The 23,678-nt window shown below is 42.2% G+C and overlaps 1 protein-coding gene across 1 annotated transcript in view; it reads right to left on the bottom strand.

Annotated features, from left to right (window-relative positions):
- Positions 1 to 5,062: 5,062 nt before the first annotated feature.
- Positions 5,063 to 23,678, bottom strand: part of LOC139226421 (double C2-like domain-containing protein beta) — a 317,662-nt gene continuing 299,046 nt past the window's right edge. The window contains exons 7-9 of the mRNA XM_070857182.1: positions 8,809 to 8,890; positions 6,732 to 6,828; positions 5,063 to 5,199 (exon numbers count right to left, since the gene is read on the bottom strand). Of these exons, the coding sequence (XP_070713283.1) occupies positions 5,063 to 5,199; positions 6,732 to 6,828; positions 8,809 to 8,890 (316 nt within the window). The remainder of the gene's footprint in view (positions 5,200 to 6,731; positions 6,829 to 8,808; positions 8,891 to 23,678) is intronic.

Below are 23,678 nucleotides of genomic sequence, written 5' to 3'. Positions count from 1 at the left end.
CCAGTCGGCCTTTACACTCTGGACTACATTCTACCAGGATTTGTGCTTGTAACATGAGGAAACAAAGTATAATAAACTCTGTTCAAAGTGGTGTTATCTTATAATCCTATTCAGTTGTAAACAACATGGGAAAGCAAATAGAAAGTATAGCTGTATTCTTTGTTAAATTAACATTCAGGAATGATGTGTATTTTAAGATTTTGTTTTAAAAGGTATAATGCATCATGGGGCAATAGAGGATAAATGCGAGTTTTTGTTATTGCGTACATGGTCACCTGTTCCACACAAGGTTAAACTGAAAAGCTGTACTGAGGACAATGTGGCACAGAAAGCAGAGAGAGTTAAAATGAACCTTTGGCATAACAGATATCTCTTCCTCTTGAAGGAAGGTTGGGTGGTTATCAACAATGGAAAAAACAAAGTCGATAATGTGTTTTATAGAATAATAACCTGTAGTGCAAGGCTCGTTTACAGAAAATATATTAACTGCCAAGCATTTTAAAGGCATAAGGAAGTTAACACTTCATGCAGAGTGTAATGTTTCTAGCATTACTCTAAACATGTTATTGGCCTTAATTACCCACAAAATATTTTCAAACTGGAATGTTTGTTGCTCGTCACTTTGCCAGTAGTACAATAATAGCAGCCAAACAAGCTTCATGCACGTTAATTGAAATCCATACAAAATTCTGATTCTTATAAAGCATACAAGAATTCATTTTCAAATCGAGTTCTGCACATTCAACATGGTTTTGTTATTATTAATTGCACAAGTAGATAGTTTATAAAAGTCCAAATATTTAAATATCATTTTTGACACTTAAGGTTTTGTGATGTGATTTTCAAATGAGATCCCCAAAATTTCACATTCTATAATGTTTTATCTTGTATACATTTAGTCAGCTTCAAATACTGAGCAGTATGTATCATAGCATTTTAATTAAATAGCCATACATCTTTAACTACAAGGAATGCAACAATTATTTAGTGCTGAACAACCACAATGCACTCAACAGAAATCTCCTGAAATGAAAGTCTATGCAAGTGATTACCATTCATCCTGACCAATTATTTTATATTGCCCTAGTATTCCAGTAGTGGAGTTGGACAAATTGCTGCAATTTCATGTTCCATTACTATCACAAAAGAGCCAGAACCCAAGAATCTGCAGATGAGATTTAGTGTGTTTTATTTACGTGAATGAAAGAGGCACAGATGTGGACCATTAATTGGTCAATACCGTGTGTGATTTTTTTTTAGCTTTAATGCAGTGTATTATCACATGATCAGAAAGGATGAAATATTTTTGGTACCAGCAGCTCATAAGGAAGAAAGCAATAAATGATTACAATGAAATTGGTTCATTGCCATTCTACAAACCATTGTAAAGACAAACCACGCGTTTACTCGAGTGTGTACTTTATTTATTAGCCTGCACTTGTAGAGACTACTGGATTGATTTAAAATGTAATCCTAAAGTGTACCAATTGCAATATCCCCTTTGAAAGATCATTCAAGCATATTATTTCTCCTGCTCCACCTCCCCCCCCCACTTTCACTGATGGGGATCAGTGCAGGAACTTAAGACCCTTGAGATAACAGCTGCAGCCGAGGATATGATTTCCTGCTGTCGATTGCTTTGCCTTTTCTAATGTTTTAAACCTTCAGGTGGAATTTTGTTTGGGGTTGAACTAACAATGTTAAGAATCTTTTTTAATGTCTGATGCATTTTTTTTTCCTGAGATGATATTTGATTGGCAGTAATTTTAATGTTTTTTTAATTATATGCATTCCAACTTCAATTTTTACCCATTATAGAGGAAGAAGGGCTGATTTTCATGTACTGGTGTAAGCCAGTTCTAAATTGTTAACAATTGGTGCAAATCACATACTAACCATTTATGATTAAAAGTAGAGAAGTGCTAACAGCAATGATTTCTCTTGGGTACATTGATTTGCGTAATTATATATTGCACCAGGTGCAAACTTTGATAGGTGCAGGGAGTCACTAATGGTGGGAATAAGCAATTGCAAAGGGATAAGGACAATTAACGGTGACATCAATTTCTGAATGCCTTTGGTGAGTCTCAAAAGGCATCTTCACTCATTAGAATGTTTTCCAAGGCTGAAGGGTCAAGGGATTAAGAATATTCAAGCAAAAGTGAAGGGATATGAAACCAATGGTGCAGTGTGAGATTCTAGCCAAATACGGAGCAGGACAGCACTCAATCCTTGTTTGATGGCTGCTGAAGTGGAGGTGGTGCTGTGTGAGATGGCTGCAAGGACAGTGGTCCTCGATGCCCCTCCTTGAAATCATCAATAGGTCACTCCTGGAGCCTGCCTTCAAGAAGGTGGAGAAAATGTTCACCCCTATGTTGCATGGTAGCTGCACGTGTTCTTTCAGTGAATGACCCAGCTCTGCATCTGGTTCTCTGACCACTCAGATCCTACAAAGACAAGGGATAGATTGTCATCTTGTTGCCCAGGCATAAAACTGGCACCGTGGATTGTCTGCCCATCACAGAAACCGCACAACTTTTTATTTCCGTTTCTAGAATGACTGGCTGATGCATCCGTTTTATGCCTGGACGGCAAGTTGAAAATCTACGCAACAGTTCACACAGTCTTTCTCCAGTAGGTATGTCAGAGTCTCCTGATAGCGTTAGTGGAATCTTGGTAGGATTAGCCAATCAGGTTATGCCAGCTGTTGGTTGCTCTGGCATGTCCTCTCTCATTAAATGCCACTAAATGCATGACCTACTGTGAGGAGGCTACATCCAAGGAAGGAACTTCATGATTATTCAGTGAATTCACACAGTTTTCTTTAGGAATAGGAGCTTCTGTATGTGTATATTAGAAATTGCTTGAAATATACAGCAGTTTGATCAGCATCTAAAAGAGGAAAAGGCAGGTTCATGTTTGGGTGTGACTGGATGTCAGAACTCAGTTCTAAGGTTTTGTTGCAATGATACAGGCTCATACTTACCCCTGCTGCAGCTATTAAAAATGAAAGTTGTTCATTTCAAATAATGAAATCAGCACACCCACAGTTAATGTAATCTCACACCTGATACTGCCAACTAAGGACTCATTTTCAGAGTGGAAGCAAGTCTTCCTTGATTCCGAGGGACTGCCTATGATGATGACTCAGCTGCCAAGGGACACTGATAGATGCAATAGTGAGCCAGGTTTATCTTGTGAATGTAGAATGTTTGGGATTATTGAAGGTGCATGTTCACAAATGAATACGATGGATCAGGGGTTAGATTTTCTGCTCCCTGTAAAGTTGGATTAAAGTTCCGACAACAACTTTGATTTTCTTGCTTAAAATATCGGTGGTCCTTTCAGGAGAATTCATTTTTGGCTTGGCAGGCAGAACACAGCGTGGCGTCAAAGTGTCGGAAATACATCAAACAAAGTATCAAAAACTCAAGATTTTCTGGAAGTGTGTCATGGTTCTACTAGAAAATAAATCTTGTGCCTACACAACAACAGTGGCTGCAATTCAAAGGTAATTCATTGGCTGTGAAGTGCTATGAGATGGCCTGAGGAGGTGAAAAGTACTTCATAAATATGTTATTTCTTTATTTATGATTTTTTTTTTGGCCTGTCAGCTTTTCTGAGGTTGTGTCAGCTTTTTGGAAGCTGTTGGTCAGCTCAGTTGTGCTGTGCAAGTCTTTCGTAATGGGTACGAGGACTGGTAAAATTACATTTCTCTCGATGTTCAATAAAACAAAGTTTGACAGCACTGATTGGTGGAAATGTTCTTCGACTTTGCACCATGCTTGGACGAGGTGCTTGTGGCTCAGGAATAGCACAGATCAGTGCCAATACAAGGAAGCATTGAGCCAAACATGCAGCCTACACTTCAAATTCAAAGCAACATTTTCCACCCTTGCAGACATGATCAAGGGGAGGAGTTCAAGAATACTTTCTCAGCCATGAACTGGAGGAAGAGGGGGTTAAATTGATATCATCAAAACTTTGTGAGCCAAAATCATAGAATCGTACAGCACAGAACGAGGCTATTCGGCCTTTCGTGCCTGCGCCGGCTCTTTGAAAAAGCGATCCAATTAGTCCCACTCCCTCATAGCCGTGCAAACATGAACTCCTATTGTTTTTCAGATGGTGAGCTATTTGCTACCCCTGACATTTCTCGTCTCCATGTATTATCTCAGGACTTGCAGGACTCCAGCTGTTAAGGAATCTTACATTGGAAGTAAGATTCATTAATGACCCATTAATAGTGAAATGCTTGAATTAAAGAACAATATGGAATTATTCACCCCAGCGCTCAGTTTAAACCTGGGCTCCAATCCAGAAGAGCGGTATCTTCAAATTCTAGTGACGAAGAGACGACAATTAAAATGAGAACCATGCTACATTTATTTTGTGTGTGCCATCTTCAGCTTCATTTTAAACTTATCAATTGTTTTTTTTGGAATATTGACAAACTTCACCTAAAATAGGTTTGTTTTCAATAAAGTAATTGTAACCTATGGAAAATTGGCCACCATTATGGCCATCATTCTCCAGTACTGTATCAAAAGTACTTTATTACTCCAAAATAATACTAAACGCAAGACAGAACCCATTCCTTTGTGCAACTTCTTTTAGAATTGGGTCACCTGCCTGTAGTAGAGAGCACAGCTATATTTAAGTACTCCAGACGTTTTCACTTTTGTAGTAATAAAAATGAAACATCCCAAAAACAGTAAATAATTTTGCTTGGCCTGGGTCACTAAAAGTATCAATCACCAAAAGTGGATAATTCCTGGTGTTACACCAATTATAAAAAGTCATCCAAAGGTACAACTCTGATATTTATCCCAAGTGCTCAGATACACAAATGCATGTAAACATGTACATAAGCCAATATGTAAGCCACAAGATTACCAGGCAAAGTTAGGTATCTGTGAAGAGGCCTAGAGAGAGTTGTTTCTGAAACGAAAAGTGCAAAAGGCCCGATCTTTCTGCGACAGTTGTTTATATCTGCTCTTGGAGAGAACCTTGCTTGTCCCGCGCTGAGTTGCAGAGCAAGATTCTCAATGGACACCTGGCATCAATCGCTGAGAATAGATCCTGGGAGTTCATTGGTCAACGTGTGCCAGCGCTCAATTTTCTTGTCCTTGCTCTTCAGACAGTCGAACCAGTGCTTTAAACGTTCACCTTTTGCATTAATTCCAAGCGTCACCCCACCTAAACATAACATTTGGAAGGGTTATCATCAATTTTCTGTGTACTGGAAGATTAACAACTTTAAAATGATGCACCTTTCTTTCTTGCCATACAAGGAAAAATAGACTAATTGAGTGAATCCAACAAGCGAGAGTCTAACCACCTCCCCTTGATATTCAATGACATTGCCATCGCCAAATCTCCCACCATCAATATCCTGAGGATCACCATTAATCAGACTCTTAACTGGACCAGCCACATAAATACTGTGGCAACAAGAGCAGGTCAGAGGTTGGGTATTCTGCAGCAAATGTCTCACCTCCTGACTCCCCAAAGCCTTTCCACCATCTATAAGGCACAAGTCAGGAGTGTGATAGAATACTCTCCACTTATCTGGATGAATGCAATTCCAACAATACTCAAGAGCTTGACACCATCCAGGACAAAGCAGCCCGCTTGATTGGCACCCTCTCCACCGGCGTACTGTGGCTACAGTGTGTACCATCTACAAGATGCACGGTAGCAACTCGCCGCTGTTTCTTCGGCAGCACCTCCCAAACCCGTGACCTCTATCACCTAGAAGGACAAGGGCAGCAGGCGCATGGGAGCACCATCACCTGCCAGTTCCCTCCAAGTTACACAGCATCCAGACTTGGAAATATATCGCTGTTCCTTCATTTGGTGGGCCAAAATCCTGGAACTCCCTCCCTCTGTGGGAGTCCCTCCACCACAAGGACTGCAGTGGTTCAAGAAGGCGGCTCACCGCCACCTTCTCAGGGGCAATTAGGGATGGGCAATAAATGCTGGCCTTGCCAGCGACGCCCACATCCCGGAATGAATAAAAAAAAATCATCTTGTGATCAGAGAAGGTAGAAATAGAAAAATATACACGATTCATATACCACATTATTATATTCTTAGAAGAAACTAAAGTGAAATGATTCCATTCTCATTTTAAGATATAGTTATAAAATGACATCTTTCAGATTATGTAATTAATATTGTGTTTCAATATTTCAGAACATTTAATTCTAACATTTCTTGCATAGGTTTCATCAGCATTGTCCATTACCTGTGGCAAGCCACTTGCCTATTACAGGGAAATCACCAATAACTAAAGGAAGCAGTCACCGTTAACTGAGGAGATAAATTGTAGAAATCTATATTGTTACGCAGCAGAAAATCTATAAGCTGCCAGTACACCAAGCAAGTACTACAAGGATTCAAATCAATGGACTAACAGCACCAGACACACAAATATGACATTCAACTTCACAGGTCAGTGTTTATGCAAATCCTCAGGCTCCTTCAGTGTTACCATGGAAGGAAGACAGACACTGGAAAGAAAGGTAACAAAACAAATATCTAAAATATTAACTGTATGTCTGCAGTAAAAACTTTTAAGGGAGAATAATGATTACAACACTAAATGAGATCAGTTGAATGGAGAATGGTCTCGCTGCAACTTTAATCAGACATGTGTCTTCAACCCAACACGTTAAATTTAAAAAAAAAATAACAAGTTATTAAAATACCAAGTCAAATTCACTTACCAATGAAGTCATTTGATTTTCCAATATCATAATCCCAGACAGTTACTTCCAGAGTTTTTTTAGCCAAATCAGCTTGCTTGATTTCGTAGTAAAATTCCTATATAAAAAAAAAATCAAAAAATATGAGTTTTTAATTTGGTGGTAATTTATCCTGGTTGGAGTTTAGGGGTATATTCTCACTGTGACCATCTGGGTGATATTCAGGTGGGACAGCTCACCAGTCCTTTATGGAACCTGCCGATTTTCATTCAATGGGATCAATGGACTGAAAATCAGGCGAGTGCCAAAAAGGGCGAGAAGGCCGCCTTGCTAGATATAGCCCAAGTGGTGAATTTGAAAATCTAACCCTTAATCTTCTGTCGACTTGATCACAAGGCTAATGAATATTTAATAACCCTCTAGTTTAAGCTTCTTTAAAATACAAAACTGATGTTCAGTATATTTTCTTCATTGATTTGTTGCAAATGGAAACATTCAAATAACCCATCACTTCTGTGAATTAATACTGGATCCTTTTATCTGCAGTTTGCTAACTATAATGAATATACATTTAAGTACTCATAGAAGGGAAATCAATCATAAGAACTTGCAATTAAAGAGCGCGTTGTGTAATGGACCCTACAGCCTTCACAAGTGCAATCCAGACTAACAGATACTTATACAGATAACCATACTTATTCTTTTCTACATAACAATTAAATTATACAAAATTGATGCATATTTATTATCTATATATCAATTTGGAGTATATATGATTTCTTCTAAACTACAGTAGGGGTCAAGAGGCATTACTTCAAATTATCCTCACAAACAGTTCTGGAACTTCACCAGCTAATTCTCCATTACGGTAATTAAAATCTAACTTCCACCTTGATAAGAAATAGCATCACCCTGACCCTTGTGTGTTCTCTGATGGTCATAATCACAGTGCTATTCATAATCACATCTATCAAGGGATGAAAGGAATCACAGATTGCTAATTTCATAGTGTCACCTGGGACACAAATCATTCGGTCATTTGGAAAAGAAATTTGGAAAAGAAGGACATTTGAAAGGCCTTATTCACTTACTTTGAAAGTCTGTGAGCCTTTTAAAGATCCTCCTGCCTACAGGTCCACCCAAGGCCTCTTCTCCACTAGGATTGGCTGGAAAATGGCAAGGTACCTTTCTCTGCCTCTTTTACATAGGCTGATGAAGCTCCCACCTGCTGTCTTCCTCAGACTGGACTGGAAGATAGAGCAGGGTCCTAAAACAGTGGGAGTCCATTAGAACTGATTTCCACTGGATTTCCCAACTTCTAAGGCCAAATTCGGGGCACTATGAAGATAAAAATTGCCCCCATTATTGTTGTGGCAGAGTAGAGGAAGGTTTACTCTGCATCTAACAGTGTTACCACAACCAAAAGATCTCTAAGGTTTGTGGGTAAAATACATAATTGGACCATAGAATCTTGTTTGTTTCTTCTCAAATTGTATTTTATCCAGTTTTGGTCCATTTTTCTCCCTCCCCTCCTTAAATATTGTGACTTGTACAGGTGTACTGTTCCACAAGGGCCAGCAGTCCTTCCCTACCTCACTCAAGTGATCACTCTTCATAACCATCCCTTAACAGTGTGTGCTGTTATGCGGTCAAGCATTGAACCATCACAACCAAGCCAGACCGCACCAGATTTCCACATTTGCACTTCCCAGAAGAATCATTGGATAGGAGCAGAAATCAGGTTCCCCTTCCACTCCCACTCCCAATGTTTCTGTACATGCACTTTCCCCAAAGGTAAGCTGCTTACAGGCCTCTGTCCAGCTGCTGGGAGTTACGTGAAAATGAGGAGGATTAAGTTACCCTTTTCCTTCGATATTTTTCTGTCAGAAAAATGTGTTACCCTACTTAGTGCTTCACTGCCCCCAACGGACAGCTCATGGGGAAGCATGCGACATCAAACATTGCACTCGGTGGTGCAGCATAACTGCTCCAATGCATTGTGACACTGCTTTGTTACTCTTGGTACGCTTTTCTGGGAGTTGGTTTCTTTAAGCTAAACATACCATTAACTTTATGTATTTAAAAGAAGCTGTAATACCTCATTAAATTCTGGATTAAGAGTTTTCTTTTTGACAGCTGTCTTATGCTTTGATTTCTTGTCTGCATCTGGCTTCAAATATCTGGAAGAAACACATTTTTTTGATTAAGTGGTAGGTGCAGTGTTGCCAAGTACCATGATACTTCTTCAACCAAGAGCAGGAAAATTCAACCAGTGTCCTGGCCAACGTTCCTCCCTCAACTCTTACCACCAACAGATTAACTGCTCATTCTCCCTTTTCTAATTCACGTTCTCTGTCTGTTTCCCTTTTTATGGTTGACATTTAATTTCTCCCATCTTTCTGCTTTACATTCTCTCTCCCCCGCCCTCCCCCCCTCCCCCCCTCCCTTCTGGTTCTCACACATTCGCTCAACATGGCTTCTGGAAAAGAAGGTCCTTTATCACCAACCTGGTTAAATATTTGAGTTGCTAAATTGGGAGAAACCCAGTTGATATTGTGCATATTTGCCAGCATGCACAGTGAATCCAGATTTGCTGCAAACATTCAAACTGGCTATGACATTTGCGTATGGAAGATAGGTGGCTCATTCGGGGATGTGTCACACAGTCGCCATAGTCGCCTGGAACTTGTTCGATTGCAATCAGGAGACGAGGAATTGCCTTGATTCTTTTTCCTAAACTTGTCTAAGTCTTTTTCCAGCTCTCCCAGGAGGTTGCATAGCTGCCTGGGTGCGAAGAGGCAGTTGGGGGTGCTAGTGTGAAGAAATTACACCATGTCAAAAAAGGATAGGCTTGCTGAACCAGCTGGTCTTTACAGGTCCCCGTGTTTAGTATGTCGATATGTTCCTCACCATTTCTAATTCATACTGTCTTTATCTTCCTCTACCCCCTTTCTGGCTCACATTATTTTTCTGGTTCACACACACTCTCTCTCTTTCTAGCTTCTTCCTCTCTTCCCAACCCTCCTAACCTGTTTCACTATTCTTGTCTCTCACTTGCTCCCTCCTGGTCAACTGCGGATACAGAGCCGGCAGGACTTAAAGCAGGCCATAAAGTATGGGACCACTTATCAAGAAGACAGGGGTTGGGGCCAGCAAAAGGTTAAAACAAGAGAAGTGGGAAGGATCTGGCCAGGACCACGACAGCAGCACAAGGTAAAGTTTAAAATAAATCAAACGTCCATGGATTGTGTTGAAGGGAAGAACCTGTCCTGGCTTGTGTGAACTGTAGACACTCAGAAGGAACACATGCAGTTCTGACCCTGTCAGCATAATTCAAGTTGAGCTGATTTTTTATCAAAGGGCACTCACCTAGCATATTGCAAATCCGCATTTTAAAGTTTTGAATTCACTGAAAAAAAGTGAGGACAAGCAACATTTCCGCTAACCTGTGCGGCCGCAGGAAGTCCTGCGCCGGACGCTCACTCGTCTTTAGATGGAAGAATGCGAGAAAATTTTAATGGGCCACACAACCGTTAAAGGGACCGCGCACGGAAAAAAAATTGGAGGGAACATTAATGGCAAGTGGGTTATCGGTTATCTCACTATGGGCCTGGCGTTTCTATTTCCATGAAAAAAAACACAGGAAAAAGGCATATCCTAATGAAATTACAGGAACATGTAACTTTTCAAAATGTGCTTGGTGAGAATGCCATTTCGTTAGTGGCAACAACAAAAATCTGCAGGCAATCACAATGATCCTTCAATGCTTCACGGTGTGAATGCCAAAACTCAATAAGCCAGCACAGGAGTGCACGATTGTTGGAGGAAATGTCTGAACACCAAGCGGGAATGAGCCAATTTAACAATCACAGTAATGGAATTATGTGAGCGCAGTTTTTGGTGGGGGTGGACAGCCCATATGCAAAGAAAGCAGGAGGTCTGGAAAAAGGTTCGACTTAAAAGTACACAAAGATAAGGCATGAACGTTATTATAAAGTAGCAGCAAGGGACATACAAAGATCATGATAGAAAATAGTGGTGAAAAATACATGCAAAAAACAGTGCTGGCCAAGAATAAAGTTAGCAAGAATGTAAGAAATACTATACCAATTACATTTTACATGCCACAATGAGAAAGAGAACACCTTGCAGCAGAAATTGTCACGGGTTCAATCAACATGCCTCAATCCACATTACACGCATTTTTAAAAGCAAAAATGTCACATTCTTGTGCCTGTGAGTGGAGCTCATGCTGAATTTAACATTTTACTGTATCGGAACAGGAGTGTATCGCAATAAATAATTCTGGCTGCACTGGAAGTAGAACAGGCACAGCATACAACCGAAGACATTATTGAAACATACAAAATTCTTACAGGGCTTGACAGAGTAGATGTTTCCTCTGACTGGGGAGTCTAGAACCAGGGGTCACAGTCTCAGAATAAGGGGTCGGCCATTGAGGAGAAATTTCTTCACTCAGAGGGTGGTGAATCTTTAGAATTCTCTTCCCCAGAGGGCTGTGGATACTCAATCATTGAGTATATCCAAGACAGAGATAGATAGATTTTTGGATATTAAGGGAATCAGGGATATGGGGATAGTGCAGGAAAGTGGAGTTGAAATAGAAGATCAGCCATGAGCAGGCTCGAGGGGCAGAATGGCCTACTCCTGCTCCTAATGTTCTTATATTATGTTCTTATTAAAGGAACCCACTCCATAGGAGGAGGCTATGGCTGAATTGTTGAGAAAGAATTTAAAAGGTGCTGTAATTGTGTAGATTGGAGGAGAAAGCAAGACTAGTGATGTATATCATTTGCATAATATACCAACCTGTCTACACACTCTAATTGTACACAAACACATAGGCCCGGATTTTGCTGTGAGCGGTGAAGGAACCGACCACTACCCTCCTTCCACCATTGTAGCACGCATCAGCACAGATACACCCACTGCGAGGAAAGGCAGCATAGGGCCAGTCATTGAGCACTGGCATTAAATTGAGTTTTTTCTAACTTTTCACTAGTTTTTTTTAATCATTTTTTGGAGGCATAGAACTCCTCGCGTGTTCGAATCATCTGTTAAAATTTGCTCACAAAATTCTACCGCTCCAGTTTTCTTGCTACGATAGGATAAAAGTTCAGTAAGATAGGCTAAACCTCTCGTTACTTATGATTCAGAATTCTGTGACCCTTGGGCCATTTGTTTGAAGTTCTATATTTTATCCAATAAAAGAAAACCCTGGGTAATCTCTTCAACTTGGAGTTTGCACTGCTAATGGAACACGGAGCCTACATGTTGCTATAGAAACCAATGCCTGCCTTTCCATAGTGACAATTGTGTTCCTTCACCCTTTGTTGAAACCAGGATCTCTCAGTCAAAATAACTTCAATACTTCTTTCAAAGTAATTAAGGCAGTTGAAGTATCTGTATGCGATGTGTCACATTGAAATGCTGATTCTGTTGAATATTCTGCACATAAAGCACTTGTGACTTCCCTGCATGATTAGGAGTAATTCTGAAGAGTGAAACAGAAAGCAGTATTTCATCATGGCCCACCATGCAGACTTGATTTATACACCTATCTATCTACCTTGAATTGAGATACCAGCAAACTGCAAATGGTTAGCCGGGGAAAATAAATCAATCCTGATCTAAAATAGGCAATTGAATACAGCTGGAATAAATGCTCTGCCTCAGAAGCATGACCTGACCAATTCTATTGAAAGATCTATCTTATTTCTGAATTATCTTGGTTTTAGCTTTACAGTCACCCACCCGTCTCCTTCTCCTCCACTTAGAAGTCTACTAAATGTTAAATTTCAAGAGCAGCCCAATAGATTAACTCAGCAGAAGGCCTCATAGTGAAAGCAGTCATCACGATTTTACAGTTTCTAATCCCGAAATGCCTGGTGAGCAGTGATAAACATCCATTCTTAGCAGATGTCTCAGCTGACCTTATCAAACTGACCTTATCAGTTGTGTTTGAGAGCAAACAACAAATAGACAAACACTGGGTCTACTCTGGAGGCAGTCACATTCTATACGACTATGCACTGATTTCAAGTGAAATGGCTTTCAGTAACACACACTGTACATTTGAAGATAGGCTGTGGAGGTTTACTCTCATTCTGACTCCTTTGGCACAACTGTTAAAATTTAGCCAATGCTGTGCTACAAGTAACATGCTGAGAGTGCTCTTTTTTGGGCGACATTCTACAGCTAAAATGTGAAATTGTGTACCACTATAGATATTAAATTGTGGAGACAAAGTCCCGTCCTCACATTAAGGACACCCTCCATTATGTTCTGTGGCACTACCACTGTGCTAAAGGGGATAGATTCAGAATACATCTAGCAGCTCAAAACTAGGTACACATTAGGTGCTTTGGGCCATCACCAGCAGCAGAAGTGTATTTTACCACAATCTGTAACCTCATGGCCCGGCATATCCCTCACTCCACCATCAAACCAGGCGACCAAACCTGGTTCAATGAAGAGTGTAGAAGAGCATGACAGGAGCAGCACCAGGTGTACCTGGAAATGAGATGCCAACCTGTGGAAGCTGCAACACAAGACTACATTGTATGCTAAGCAGCATGCTATAGACAGAGCTAAGCGATCCCACAGACAACGGATCAGATCAAAGCTCTGCAGGCCTGCCACATCCAATCGTGAATGGTGGTGGACAATTAAACAACTAACGGGAGGCGGAGGCTCCATGAACATCTCCATCCTCTGCAATAGCAGAGCCCAGCACGCAAGTGCAGAAGACAAGGCCGAATGAAGCGTTCACAACCATTTTCAGCCAGAAGTGCTGAGTAGAAGATCAATCTCGGCCTCCTTCTGAGGTCCCCACCATCACAGATGCTAGTTTTCAGCCAATTCGATTTAATCCACGTTACGTCAAGAAATTGTTGAGGACACTGGATACAGCAAAGGCTGTGGGCCCCGACAACATCCCGGCTGTAGTGCTGAAAACTTGTGCTCCAGGACCAGCCATACCTCTAACCAAGCTGTTTCAGTTCAGCTACAACACTGGTATCTTCTCGACAAAGTGGAAAATTGTCCTTGCTGATCTACACTGGTTCCTGGCTTCCTCTATGGCTCAATTTTAAAATTCCCTTCCTTTGGTTTAAACACCTCCTTGGCCTTGTCAGCTCTACAATACCCTCCTACTCCCCCACTTGTCCTGGAACTCTCTGTTCCTCTGACTCCAGCCTCTTGTGCATTGCTTCCTTCTTTCACCTCCCTGCCCCTACCCCCAGCTGGAGGGCCTGCTTTCCGCCATCGATGCCCCACAGTCTGCAATTCCCTCCCCAAAACCTGTCTGCCTCTCCATCTCCCTGTCCACCTTTAAGATTCTCCTTGAAACCCTCCTCTATGACCAAGCTTTTGGTTACCCCTTCTCATTTTTCCTTCTGTGGATTGGCAACCTTTTTTTTTTAAAGCCTGTGCAAAGCACCTTGTGACTTTTTTCTCAGTGAAAAAACACTATTATATAACTGCAAGTTATTGTTGTTGAACATCTATGTTGAAATCTATGGACTGAAATAGCACAGGTACAATACTAGTAGTTGGAATTGATGTGGTTGTTTTTGAACTACTAACCTCTCTAATGCAGATATTATCAAAGGAAACCAAAGTTGGCTGGTGGAAACCAACAGACACATACAACTACCATATAGAATATTTATTAGTGCTAGAATATTCTGGCAGTAATACAGTGACTTAACTTCTGTAACAGCTCCAACTTTACTGGCTGTCACACATGCATATTAGCACTAAGCTCCAAAACAGTTTTTTGCCCCCTGCAAAGCAAAATTCTGATCCAATTGACATTTCTCTGCTCAGTGAGCCATCTATTTGCAAGACCGTTTAAAACTGGATCTTTGTGAGCAACTGGTCACCTGGCACTAGATCTACACCATTACAGAGGAGCTAAATTAATGAGGACAGAGGATTAATCCATAATGTTCAAAAAGCTAAGAATCAAGATGACATTTACATTTCCAAGTGTGTATTGTATCTCTGCTGGCATCTGAATTACTTCACTGCACTATAACCTGCGTTGTCTTTGGCTGATCACATTTGTGTGAGGAGGAATACCGTAATAGGTAATCACGGCAAAGGTCAACAAAGATGATATTCAATATGTAAATGAAAGAGCCACAACTGAAATATTGGCCATTTGCACTAGAATTATACCTGTCTAGTGCATTATTTATCTTTACTACATGTCTTAGCTCTGAGTCATGGTTTCTCATCAATGAACTCAGTTGATGATTGAATTTCTCAACTGAGCAGCAACATATTCTAACGGCAACAAGGGAGTAACATTTTCTGCAATAATGTTTTGGTAGTTCATAGTTGTAGGAAATTACTCATTAGAAATCACAATTAAAAGGTATACTGTTCGGAGAATCACACTCAAATGCATAATACTTTGACTACTTTTAATTTACTTATATCCCAAGGTAATTTATGTGGATCAGATTTTGTGTCACATTGGCATACCTGTCAGGGTAGAGAAAGAATCAGAGAACCCTGAAAGATTAGAAATCCAATTGTATTATCTCTGGACTTTCAGCTGCTCTCAATGATAACCAAAAAGCTGCAAAATAGTCAAGGGAGTCAACATGAGAGCTCAACACAAAAGCTAATTATCATCAAAGTACAACTTTTATTGAATTGATTCCATGTGCCCGGCTCTCTTATCTCCGCTTCAGTCAGAGTACATAAACAAATAATGAAAGTGGAATTCTACGCTGCAATTCAGCTTAAAAAAAAACAAAATCATTATGTAAAGATTGTGTTACAAACAGCTCAACATATATAGAGTTTCACATTGAAAAGCATACTTTTGTTCTGCTGAGGTTTGTATCTTTGGCTACATGTGCATTTCTGGAGCAACCGGCATGTGTTGAACTTCCCGGGCCTATTTTGAATCAAGGCCGTCAGGGCTATGCTAGCTCAGCTTTTAAATCCGATGATACATTGGCACATATGCTATATAAAAAATCTTGCATCTATCATACACTTTTGTTTGTCACACTTTCTTCCGGTAATGTCACACTTTTGCTTTCACACTTTGTTGATTGGCTCAAAGTAGCGAATCACAACGGAAGAGGGAGAGGACAAGTTAATCAAAACTGAGGAAAGTAGCCAGAAAACAACCAATCAGAAACTACTAAGGATTTTTGAAAGCAAACAATGCTGAATGACCAATTAAAACAAGATGCACCAATGACGTCACTCAAAACATATTGAGCCAAATCTTCTGTGCGCCGTTGGTTAGACTGTTTACTGCACCATTCAGCTCAAAACATTTTTCCGCCATAACTTGCCGGAAGGGCAAGCTGATAATGGCGTGGCAAGAGCAAAGGGGCATCTGGGACCTCAGTGAATGATGGGACCAACAGTGTATCTTCTTAACCAATGAGATTTAAGGATTGAAAAAGAACGAGGAATGGCTGAGAAAGCGGGTGAATTCAAGTCACTCAGGTACAGGAAAAGAAATAATGGGAAAGAAAAATTGGATTAAGAGAAAGAGAAAAAAATCTGAAGGAAAAGGAAGGAATATTTTTGAAATTTAATTAAAAAAAAAAAATCACCAAGAACAATTTACCACCTGAAGGAACAAGACTCCAGAATTTAAATTGTTCAATTTCTGGACAGAGAGGTTGATTGGTATTGCATTAACAATTATCACATTGTTAAAATGGTCCTTAGTCTGTTAATTACAAGACTTAACTTCCTGTGGCTAGTTTAATGGGCAAATCTAGCAATTCTTAAAAATAATGGGGAGGCTAAGGGCGCTTTGTTTGTGCAAAGTGGAGTAAATCGACCCACAACTCACGGCGCATCTTGCCATCCGCATAACTTGCTGGCCGATTTGCACGTTAATAAATGTGAGCCCCATTAACATGGCGTTATTATTCCAACATGATCTGGCACATTATTTTTTTCCCCAGTAACATAAATTTGTATTGTACAAAATAAGGTTTGTAACATAAAAAGGACATTAAAAAGTTACATATTTTGCAATAGTATGATTAAACTTGGCTATAAGGTTGTCTTTTGAGTCTTTGAATTTGTTCATTTAAGTTGTTATTTGAATGCCTAAAAACATGGGCTTGGACATGATGGGGCTGATTTCCTTCATGATCCAGGGGCGATCCCGGTGTAGGCCTGTTCCCTGGTTAGGCCTTCTGCTAGAAAATCAGGGAGGAAAATGGCAACTGGGATTGGGGTCCTCTGGTTGTTGCTGAAGACCAGAAAGCCCCAAGACCCAGAGAACACTTGGGAGTGTGTGGGGGGGAAGGGAAATACCCCTCAACTTGATATTGGCAGCTCCTTTCTATCTTGAGCTTGCTCCCAGGATCTCCATCGAATCTCCAGACAACAGAGGTCTAACGCAGGCCTTTGGGCCATAGCTTTTCATGTGTCCCTCTGCTGGAACACCCAATGATCATGCGATGCCAAAGGCCAGAAGACCATTTACCACTCATTATATTGCTGTTGCTGGACCTGCAGGTACTGTATGAGATTTGGGTGGAATAGTGGATGGAAATACAAACAATGGTAAATTGTATGTAACTTACGAATTGCCCTAGAGTGGTGAATAAAGCACAATCATATGTCTCATATAACAATTAACAGCAAAACTGTCCGTATGAGGATCTTATAAGCTGGTTGGAAAAGAAAACAATTCCCCATCTGTAGTTTCTCATGTGTATAAGAAACGATTTTAATAATTAACCAGCAGCTCGTCCTCATAATCAGTAATTTAATTTCTATTTATGAACATAAGCAGCTCAGTATTAATCAGTACTTGACTGTGAAGCTCTAATTTGTCTAAACCAGCTTTTTATTAAACTTGCTAAGCTGATCACCTGCACAATAGGAATCCAAGGCTAATTGTAGCCAAACTCAAATGTAGGAAACATGGCAGCCAATTTACGCACAGCCAGCTACCACAAACATTGGGGATAACTCCCCTTCTCGTCTTCAAAATTGTGCCATGGGATCGTTTACATACCACCCGAGAGGGTAGACAGCCTCGGTTTAACGTCTCATCCGAAATACGCCACCTCGGACATAGAAACATAGAAAATGGGTGCAGGAGTAGGCCATTTGGCCCTTCGAGCCTGCACCGCCATTCAATGAGTTCATGGCTGAACATGGCACTCCCTCAGTACTGCACTATCAGCCTAGATTTTTGTGCTCAAGTTTCTAGAGTGGGACTTGAACCCACAAACTTCCAACTCAGAGGCGAGAGTGCGACCCACTGAGCCATGGCCAATGGGTAGTCTGTGATACCATCTGGAGTTGAATACTCACTGGCAAGACTCATGCATGAAAAATGGCCACTTGGGCAGATTACTGAAGAATGTCTATGGATTCATACTTTCAGGAGTAGAACAGTGGAGAAAATTAATATGTCCTTACTATACAGTATAAATGCACACGAGGCCCATACTTGAGAGAAGGTCACTCTGTGACCAGTTACCTTTATTCAGCAGCACTGAAGTGGAGAAGATGGGTGGAGCGTCCCCTTCTATACGTGAAAGTCCAGGTTCGGAGTGTCTCCCACAAGTTCACCATCTAGTGGTCACTGTTCTCACAGTGTACAACTTAGCTCAGTTTATACATGGATTACAATGACAGTAGAATACATGACATCACCTCCCCCCAAAATCTTATTGGGATCACAGGTTATGTCTCTCTGGTGGTTTACGCTCCCTTGTAGAGTGCCCGAGTTGGTGCTCTGGTTTCTGGGTGCTGGCCTGAGTGTCTGCTGTTTGCAGTGCCTCAGGCTAGTCAGGACTGCCCACAGTGACTGGTCTCTCTTCCACTTGGTTCCGGTGTTCGTCACCTGTGGTGGAGTGAACTCTACATCGTGTTCTTCCTCTGCTTCTTCTATGGGGTTGCTGAACCTCCTTTTTGTTTGATCCACGTGTTTGCGGCAGATTTGTCCATTGGTAAGTTTAACTACCAGAATCCTATTCCCTTCTTCACAATCACAGTGCCTGCGAGCCATTTGGGCCCTGCAGCGTAGTTGAGGACAAAGACAGGGTCATTGACATCAATACATCGCGCCCTCGCATTCCTGTCATGGTAGTCACATTGCTCTCAACAATTTCTTTCATGGTGGGGTGTATGAAGGATAACCTGGCATTTGTCGCTGACGAAGACGTCCGGTAGACCATGTGCGGTGAACATTGCGCGTAGACTTTCTACCGTGGCAGAGGATGTTCTTGAATTGAGAATGTCACACTCGATCCATTTGGAGTAGGCGTCTACGACAAGCAAAAACATTTTTCCCATGAAAGGACCTGCGTAGTCCACATGGATGCGTGACCATGGCTTGGCGGGCCAGGACCAGGGGGGCTTCCCTGGGTGCATGGCCCAGCTGGGCACACGTGTTGCACCTGCGAACACAAAGTTGCAGGTCTGCATCTATCCCTGGCCACCAAACGTGTGACCTGGCAATTGCCTTCATCATGACAATGCCCAGGTGCTCATTGTGGAGTTCTCGGATGAACGCCTCTCTGCCCATCTGGGCCATGACTACTTGGTTTCCCCACAGTAGGCAATCGGCCTGAATTGAGAGTTCATCCTTGCGCCTGTGAAATGGTTTAAATTCCTCAGGGCATGCCCCGTATGTGACTGCCCAGTCCCCATTCAGGACACATTTCTTAACTAAAGGCAGTAGCAGGTCTCTATTTGTCCAGACTTTAATCTGACGGTCCAAGAAAAGAAATGAAATGAAACAGCATCCACCCGATTCAAAAAAAGGACTGCGGCTGTTACGATGCTACTTTATCCCTCCTCGTTCTCCCTGCAGCCATTGACATGGTTGACCATACCATCCTCCTCCATCACCTCTACTCCATTGCCCAGTGGAGTGGTGCTGCCTCATACAGTTCCACTATAACCTATCTGATCGTAGTTAGCACATCTCCAGCAATGGCTCCCGCCACTGTACTGTTACCTCTGCAATCCCCCAAACATCTATTCTTGGCCCCCTTCCTTTCCTCATCGACATGCTGCCTTTTGTCAACATCATCCACAGACATGGGGGTCAGCTGATGACACTTAGCTATATCTCTCCACCACCTCTCCCGCTGCATCTGTGTTGTCCGGCTACTTGTCCAAAATCTAGTCTTGAATGAGCTTCAATTTCCTCCAGCTAAACATTGACTTTCTCCAATTCCCACAATTCATGCTGGCTCTCTCCAATTCCCGCAATTCATGCTGGCTCGCTCCAATTCCCACAATTCATGTTGACTCGCTCCAATTCCCACAATTCATGCTGGCTCTCTCCAATTCCCACAATTCATGCTGGCTCTCAGTTCCCCATAGATCTTGCTGGCAAGCATCACACCCCTCACTTCAAGATGGCTATTGTTTCCCCTGTCCTGAATCCAAGCTGCCACTTTTCTTCCTCCCCCACTCTGCCAGTTGATGCTGGCAGGACTCTCCTGCTCCACTGTTCTTCCTTAGTTTATGCTGGCACTCTTCTTCCTCCCCCAATAATGATCGTTCCTCTCCTCCCACTCCCAGTTTATACTGTCTGTGACAAATAAAGCAGTGTTGCCTTGTTTAATATTTATAGAGGTAACTTTAATTTAATCACGAGTCATAATGAATCAAAAGTTTATCATAGAATCATTGGGGCCGAAATTCATTCCACCAGAAACGGGTCGCACCTACCGTTTTTCCTGTGTTTTCACTGCCACGGTGGATGCGGTGGCCTCTTGCGCGAAATTCAGCTCTTTGTCTTTTTTTTTGAGCAGAGCAGAAATCGGTTATAATGGGGGCGGAAGTGGGGGCGGGAACGGAGTGTCCGCCGCTGTCAGTCATCAGTGTAGCGCTGATGAGGTCATCATACTGGCGCGTCACCACTTCTCTCCCCTTCACTTAAAGGGGAGGGCCGCTGCGAACTCTGCGATTATTTTAGTTAGGTCCACTGGGCCACCAGGGAGGGTTTCAGCTGGGCTAGCAGCCTGGCACCCAAGAGGGGACATAATTGTTGGGCTTATCTGGCAGTCGGATCTGATGGTGGCCGCTGCAGTGCGCCCTCCCCTTTAATGGAGGCCGCACCGCCATTTTACACACACTGCAAACACAGTGCACCGACAGCAAAAACTGTCCGGGGCATCACGTGGCGGCCGCAAGATTTTTTTGAGGTCAATTTTGATTGCGGGGAGGGGGAATCGGTGGTGCGCACTTTGATGACGCACTTAGGAGGGTTCGGCAGCGGGGCAGAACTGGGGACCGCCGGAAAAACCACCGAGGTGAATTTCGCGAGCGCTGGCCATTTGAAAAAAAATTGGCGGCCATTCGACACCGCCACATGGCCGCCGCTTTCTGACGGTAACAAGCCTCATCGAGAGGCTGAATTTCGGCCCCATAGAATCTTGTAGCACAGAGGAAGGTCATTCCGCCCATCGTTCCTGTGCCCGTTCTGTGAAAGAGCTGTCCAATTAGGCCTGCTCCCCTTATATTTTCCCATAGGCCTGCAAATGTTGGCTTTAAGTATATATCGAATTCCCTTTTGAAAGCTATTTTTGAATCGGCTTCTCCCATCCTTTCCATATCGTAACAATTTGCTGCATACAAATATTTCTCCTCGTCTCTCCCTGGTTCTTTTGCCAATTGTTTTAAAACGATCGTGATGTTTAAGTTTCTTTCATTGACTGCAAAGCTTGACGGAAGAGCCAAGCTACTTTTGAACCAGCACAAATTGAGTGATTTATTCTGTTTTTATGTGAGACAGACAGTTATTTTTAAATATGACAGTTAGTCAAGTCCAGGAAGTCTTTGTAACTATTTTGGGGATATTTAAGGAGCTGTATTTGTTTGAACCACTGAATCATTTGGCAATGTATTTATATCTCTAGCACAGCTCCCACATTGGTAAGTAATGCAACAACGACAGAAATACTGGGGTAGATTTGGACTATGTCAATGCAAATATCGCATTGGGGGAGATGTAAAACAGACTGCTGACTCACTATCGCTTGCTTTACACTATCGCACAAAGTCAAAATCTACCCCACTGTGTATATAAAAGTTATTTACAAACGAGAACTTAGTATTTAGAGTGCAACCGTTTATGTTTACCTTTCAAAGTGTTGGATAGAAAGATTTCGATCGTAAATATATATGTCTATTTTAATTCCTGTTATTTACTCACTTGTTCATCAATTATTAAATACATTTGCTTAATGGTGTAAACCTAAAACAAGATCTGATGTTGTGATGTTTGTCGAAGATGGGAGAGCACCTTTTGAGATACAGGTGTAATGTATTTGCTTCAAAGGTTCTTGCTTAAGAATTCATAGCAACACATTGCTATAAAGAGCTAGTTGGTTTATGAGCTAAACATTTAACAATCACACTACATATTACCAGTTCATCCACCAGGCTCACAACCACCTGCCTCATTGTGCATCCCCCGAACCCAACTGGCTGGGGTTTTATTGCGTCTTGTGAACATCACGTGACTGGCTAAGCCACACCCAACTCAAACCTGTGAGCATACTTGCAGGTGCAACAATTACAATAGGTAATTCCAAGAGTTAAAATAATGAATGGAAAGGATGTTTTGTTATCCTGGGGACGTTAACAAAAGTTTACTTAGATATCAAAACTAGTGTCGATGCTCTTCACAAGAACACAAGAAATAGGAGTAGGCAATTTGACGCCTCGAGCCTTCTCCACCATTTAATAAGATCATGGCTGATCTGATCATGGACTCAGTTTCACTTCCCTGCCCTCTCCCTATAATCCTTTACTCCCTTATCACTCAAAAATCTGTCGATCTCCACCTTAAATATAATCAATGACCCAGCCTCCACAGCTCTCTGGGGCAGAGAATGCCACAGATTTACAACCCTCTGAGAGAAGAAATTCCTCCTCATCTCAGTTTTAAATGGGTGGCCCCTTAGTTTGAGACTATGCCCCGTAGTTTTAGTTTCCTCTTTGAGTGGAAATATCCTCTCTGCATCCATCTTGTCCAGCCCTCTCATTGGGCCCAAGTTTCTACATGATTTGCGCCTGATTTTTAGGAGCAACTAGTGGAGAACGGACTATCTTAGAAATCGCAATTCTCCACATTTTTTTTTCTGCAGTTCTAGTCAGGTAGAACAGTTCCACTTTGGAACAGAATTTTTTCTTCAAAAGGGGGCGTGTCCGGCCACTGACGCCTGATTTGAAAGTTTCCACAGTGAAAACGTACTCCAAACTAACTTAGAATGGAGCAAGTGAAGATTTTTGTCGAACTGAAAAAACCCTGTTCTACACATTAAAAAATCAGGCGCAGGTTACAAATTAGGCGTCCAGAACGAGGTGGGGGGGGGGGAAGGGAAGTCATTAAATTCTACAATAAATCCTTATTTATACTTATACAAATATTATACAAATAAATCCAACCTGAATAAACATTTATAAGCAAAGAAAAGATTAAATAAACCATCTTCCTACCTGTGTGAAAGTGCTTCAGCCACGGAAAATGCTGCAGCAAGCGTCACAAAACGAGGCAGCCGTTCCCGAAGGCGGGCGGGCGGGTGGGAGGGAACCGACCGACCGAACAGCGGGGGGGGGGGGGGGGGGGGGGGGGGGGAGGAAGCCGTTCCAGACGGCAGGCGGGAGGGAGGGAGGGAACCGACCGACTGACCGACCGAACGCAGGGAAGCCGTTCCAGACGGCGGGAAGGGACCCAACTGACCGAACGCAGTGGGGGGGGGGGAGCCGTTTCAGACGGCGGGCGAGCGACCGAACGCAGAGGGGGGTGGGGGGGAGAACCGTTCCAGACGGCGAGCGAGTGAGAGGGACCCAACCGACCGACCGAGCGCAGCGGGGGGGGGGGGGGGGAGGAGGGAGGAAGCCGTTCCAGACGGCGGGAGGGAGGGAGGGAGGGGAGGAGACAGAAGGCTGCAGGAAGCCTCAGAAATTGAGGAG

The sequence above is a fragment of the Pristiophorus japonicus genome, chromosome 16 (assembly GCF_044704955.1).
Source record: "Pristiophorus japonicus isolate sPriJap1 chromosome 16, sPriJap1.hap1, whole genome shotgun sequence".
NCBI classification, from domain to species: domain Eukaryota; kingdom Metazoa; phylum Chordata; class Chondrichthyes; family Pristiophoridae; genus Pristiophorus; species Pristiophorus japonicus.
This window is presented reverse-complemented; position numbering and strand designations above follow the sequence as displayed.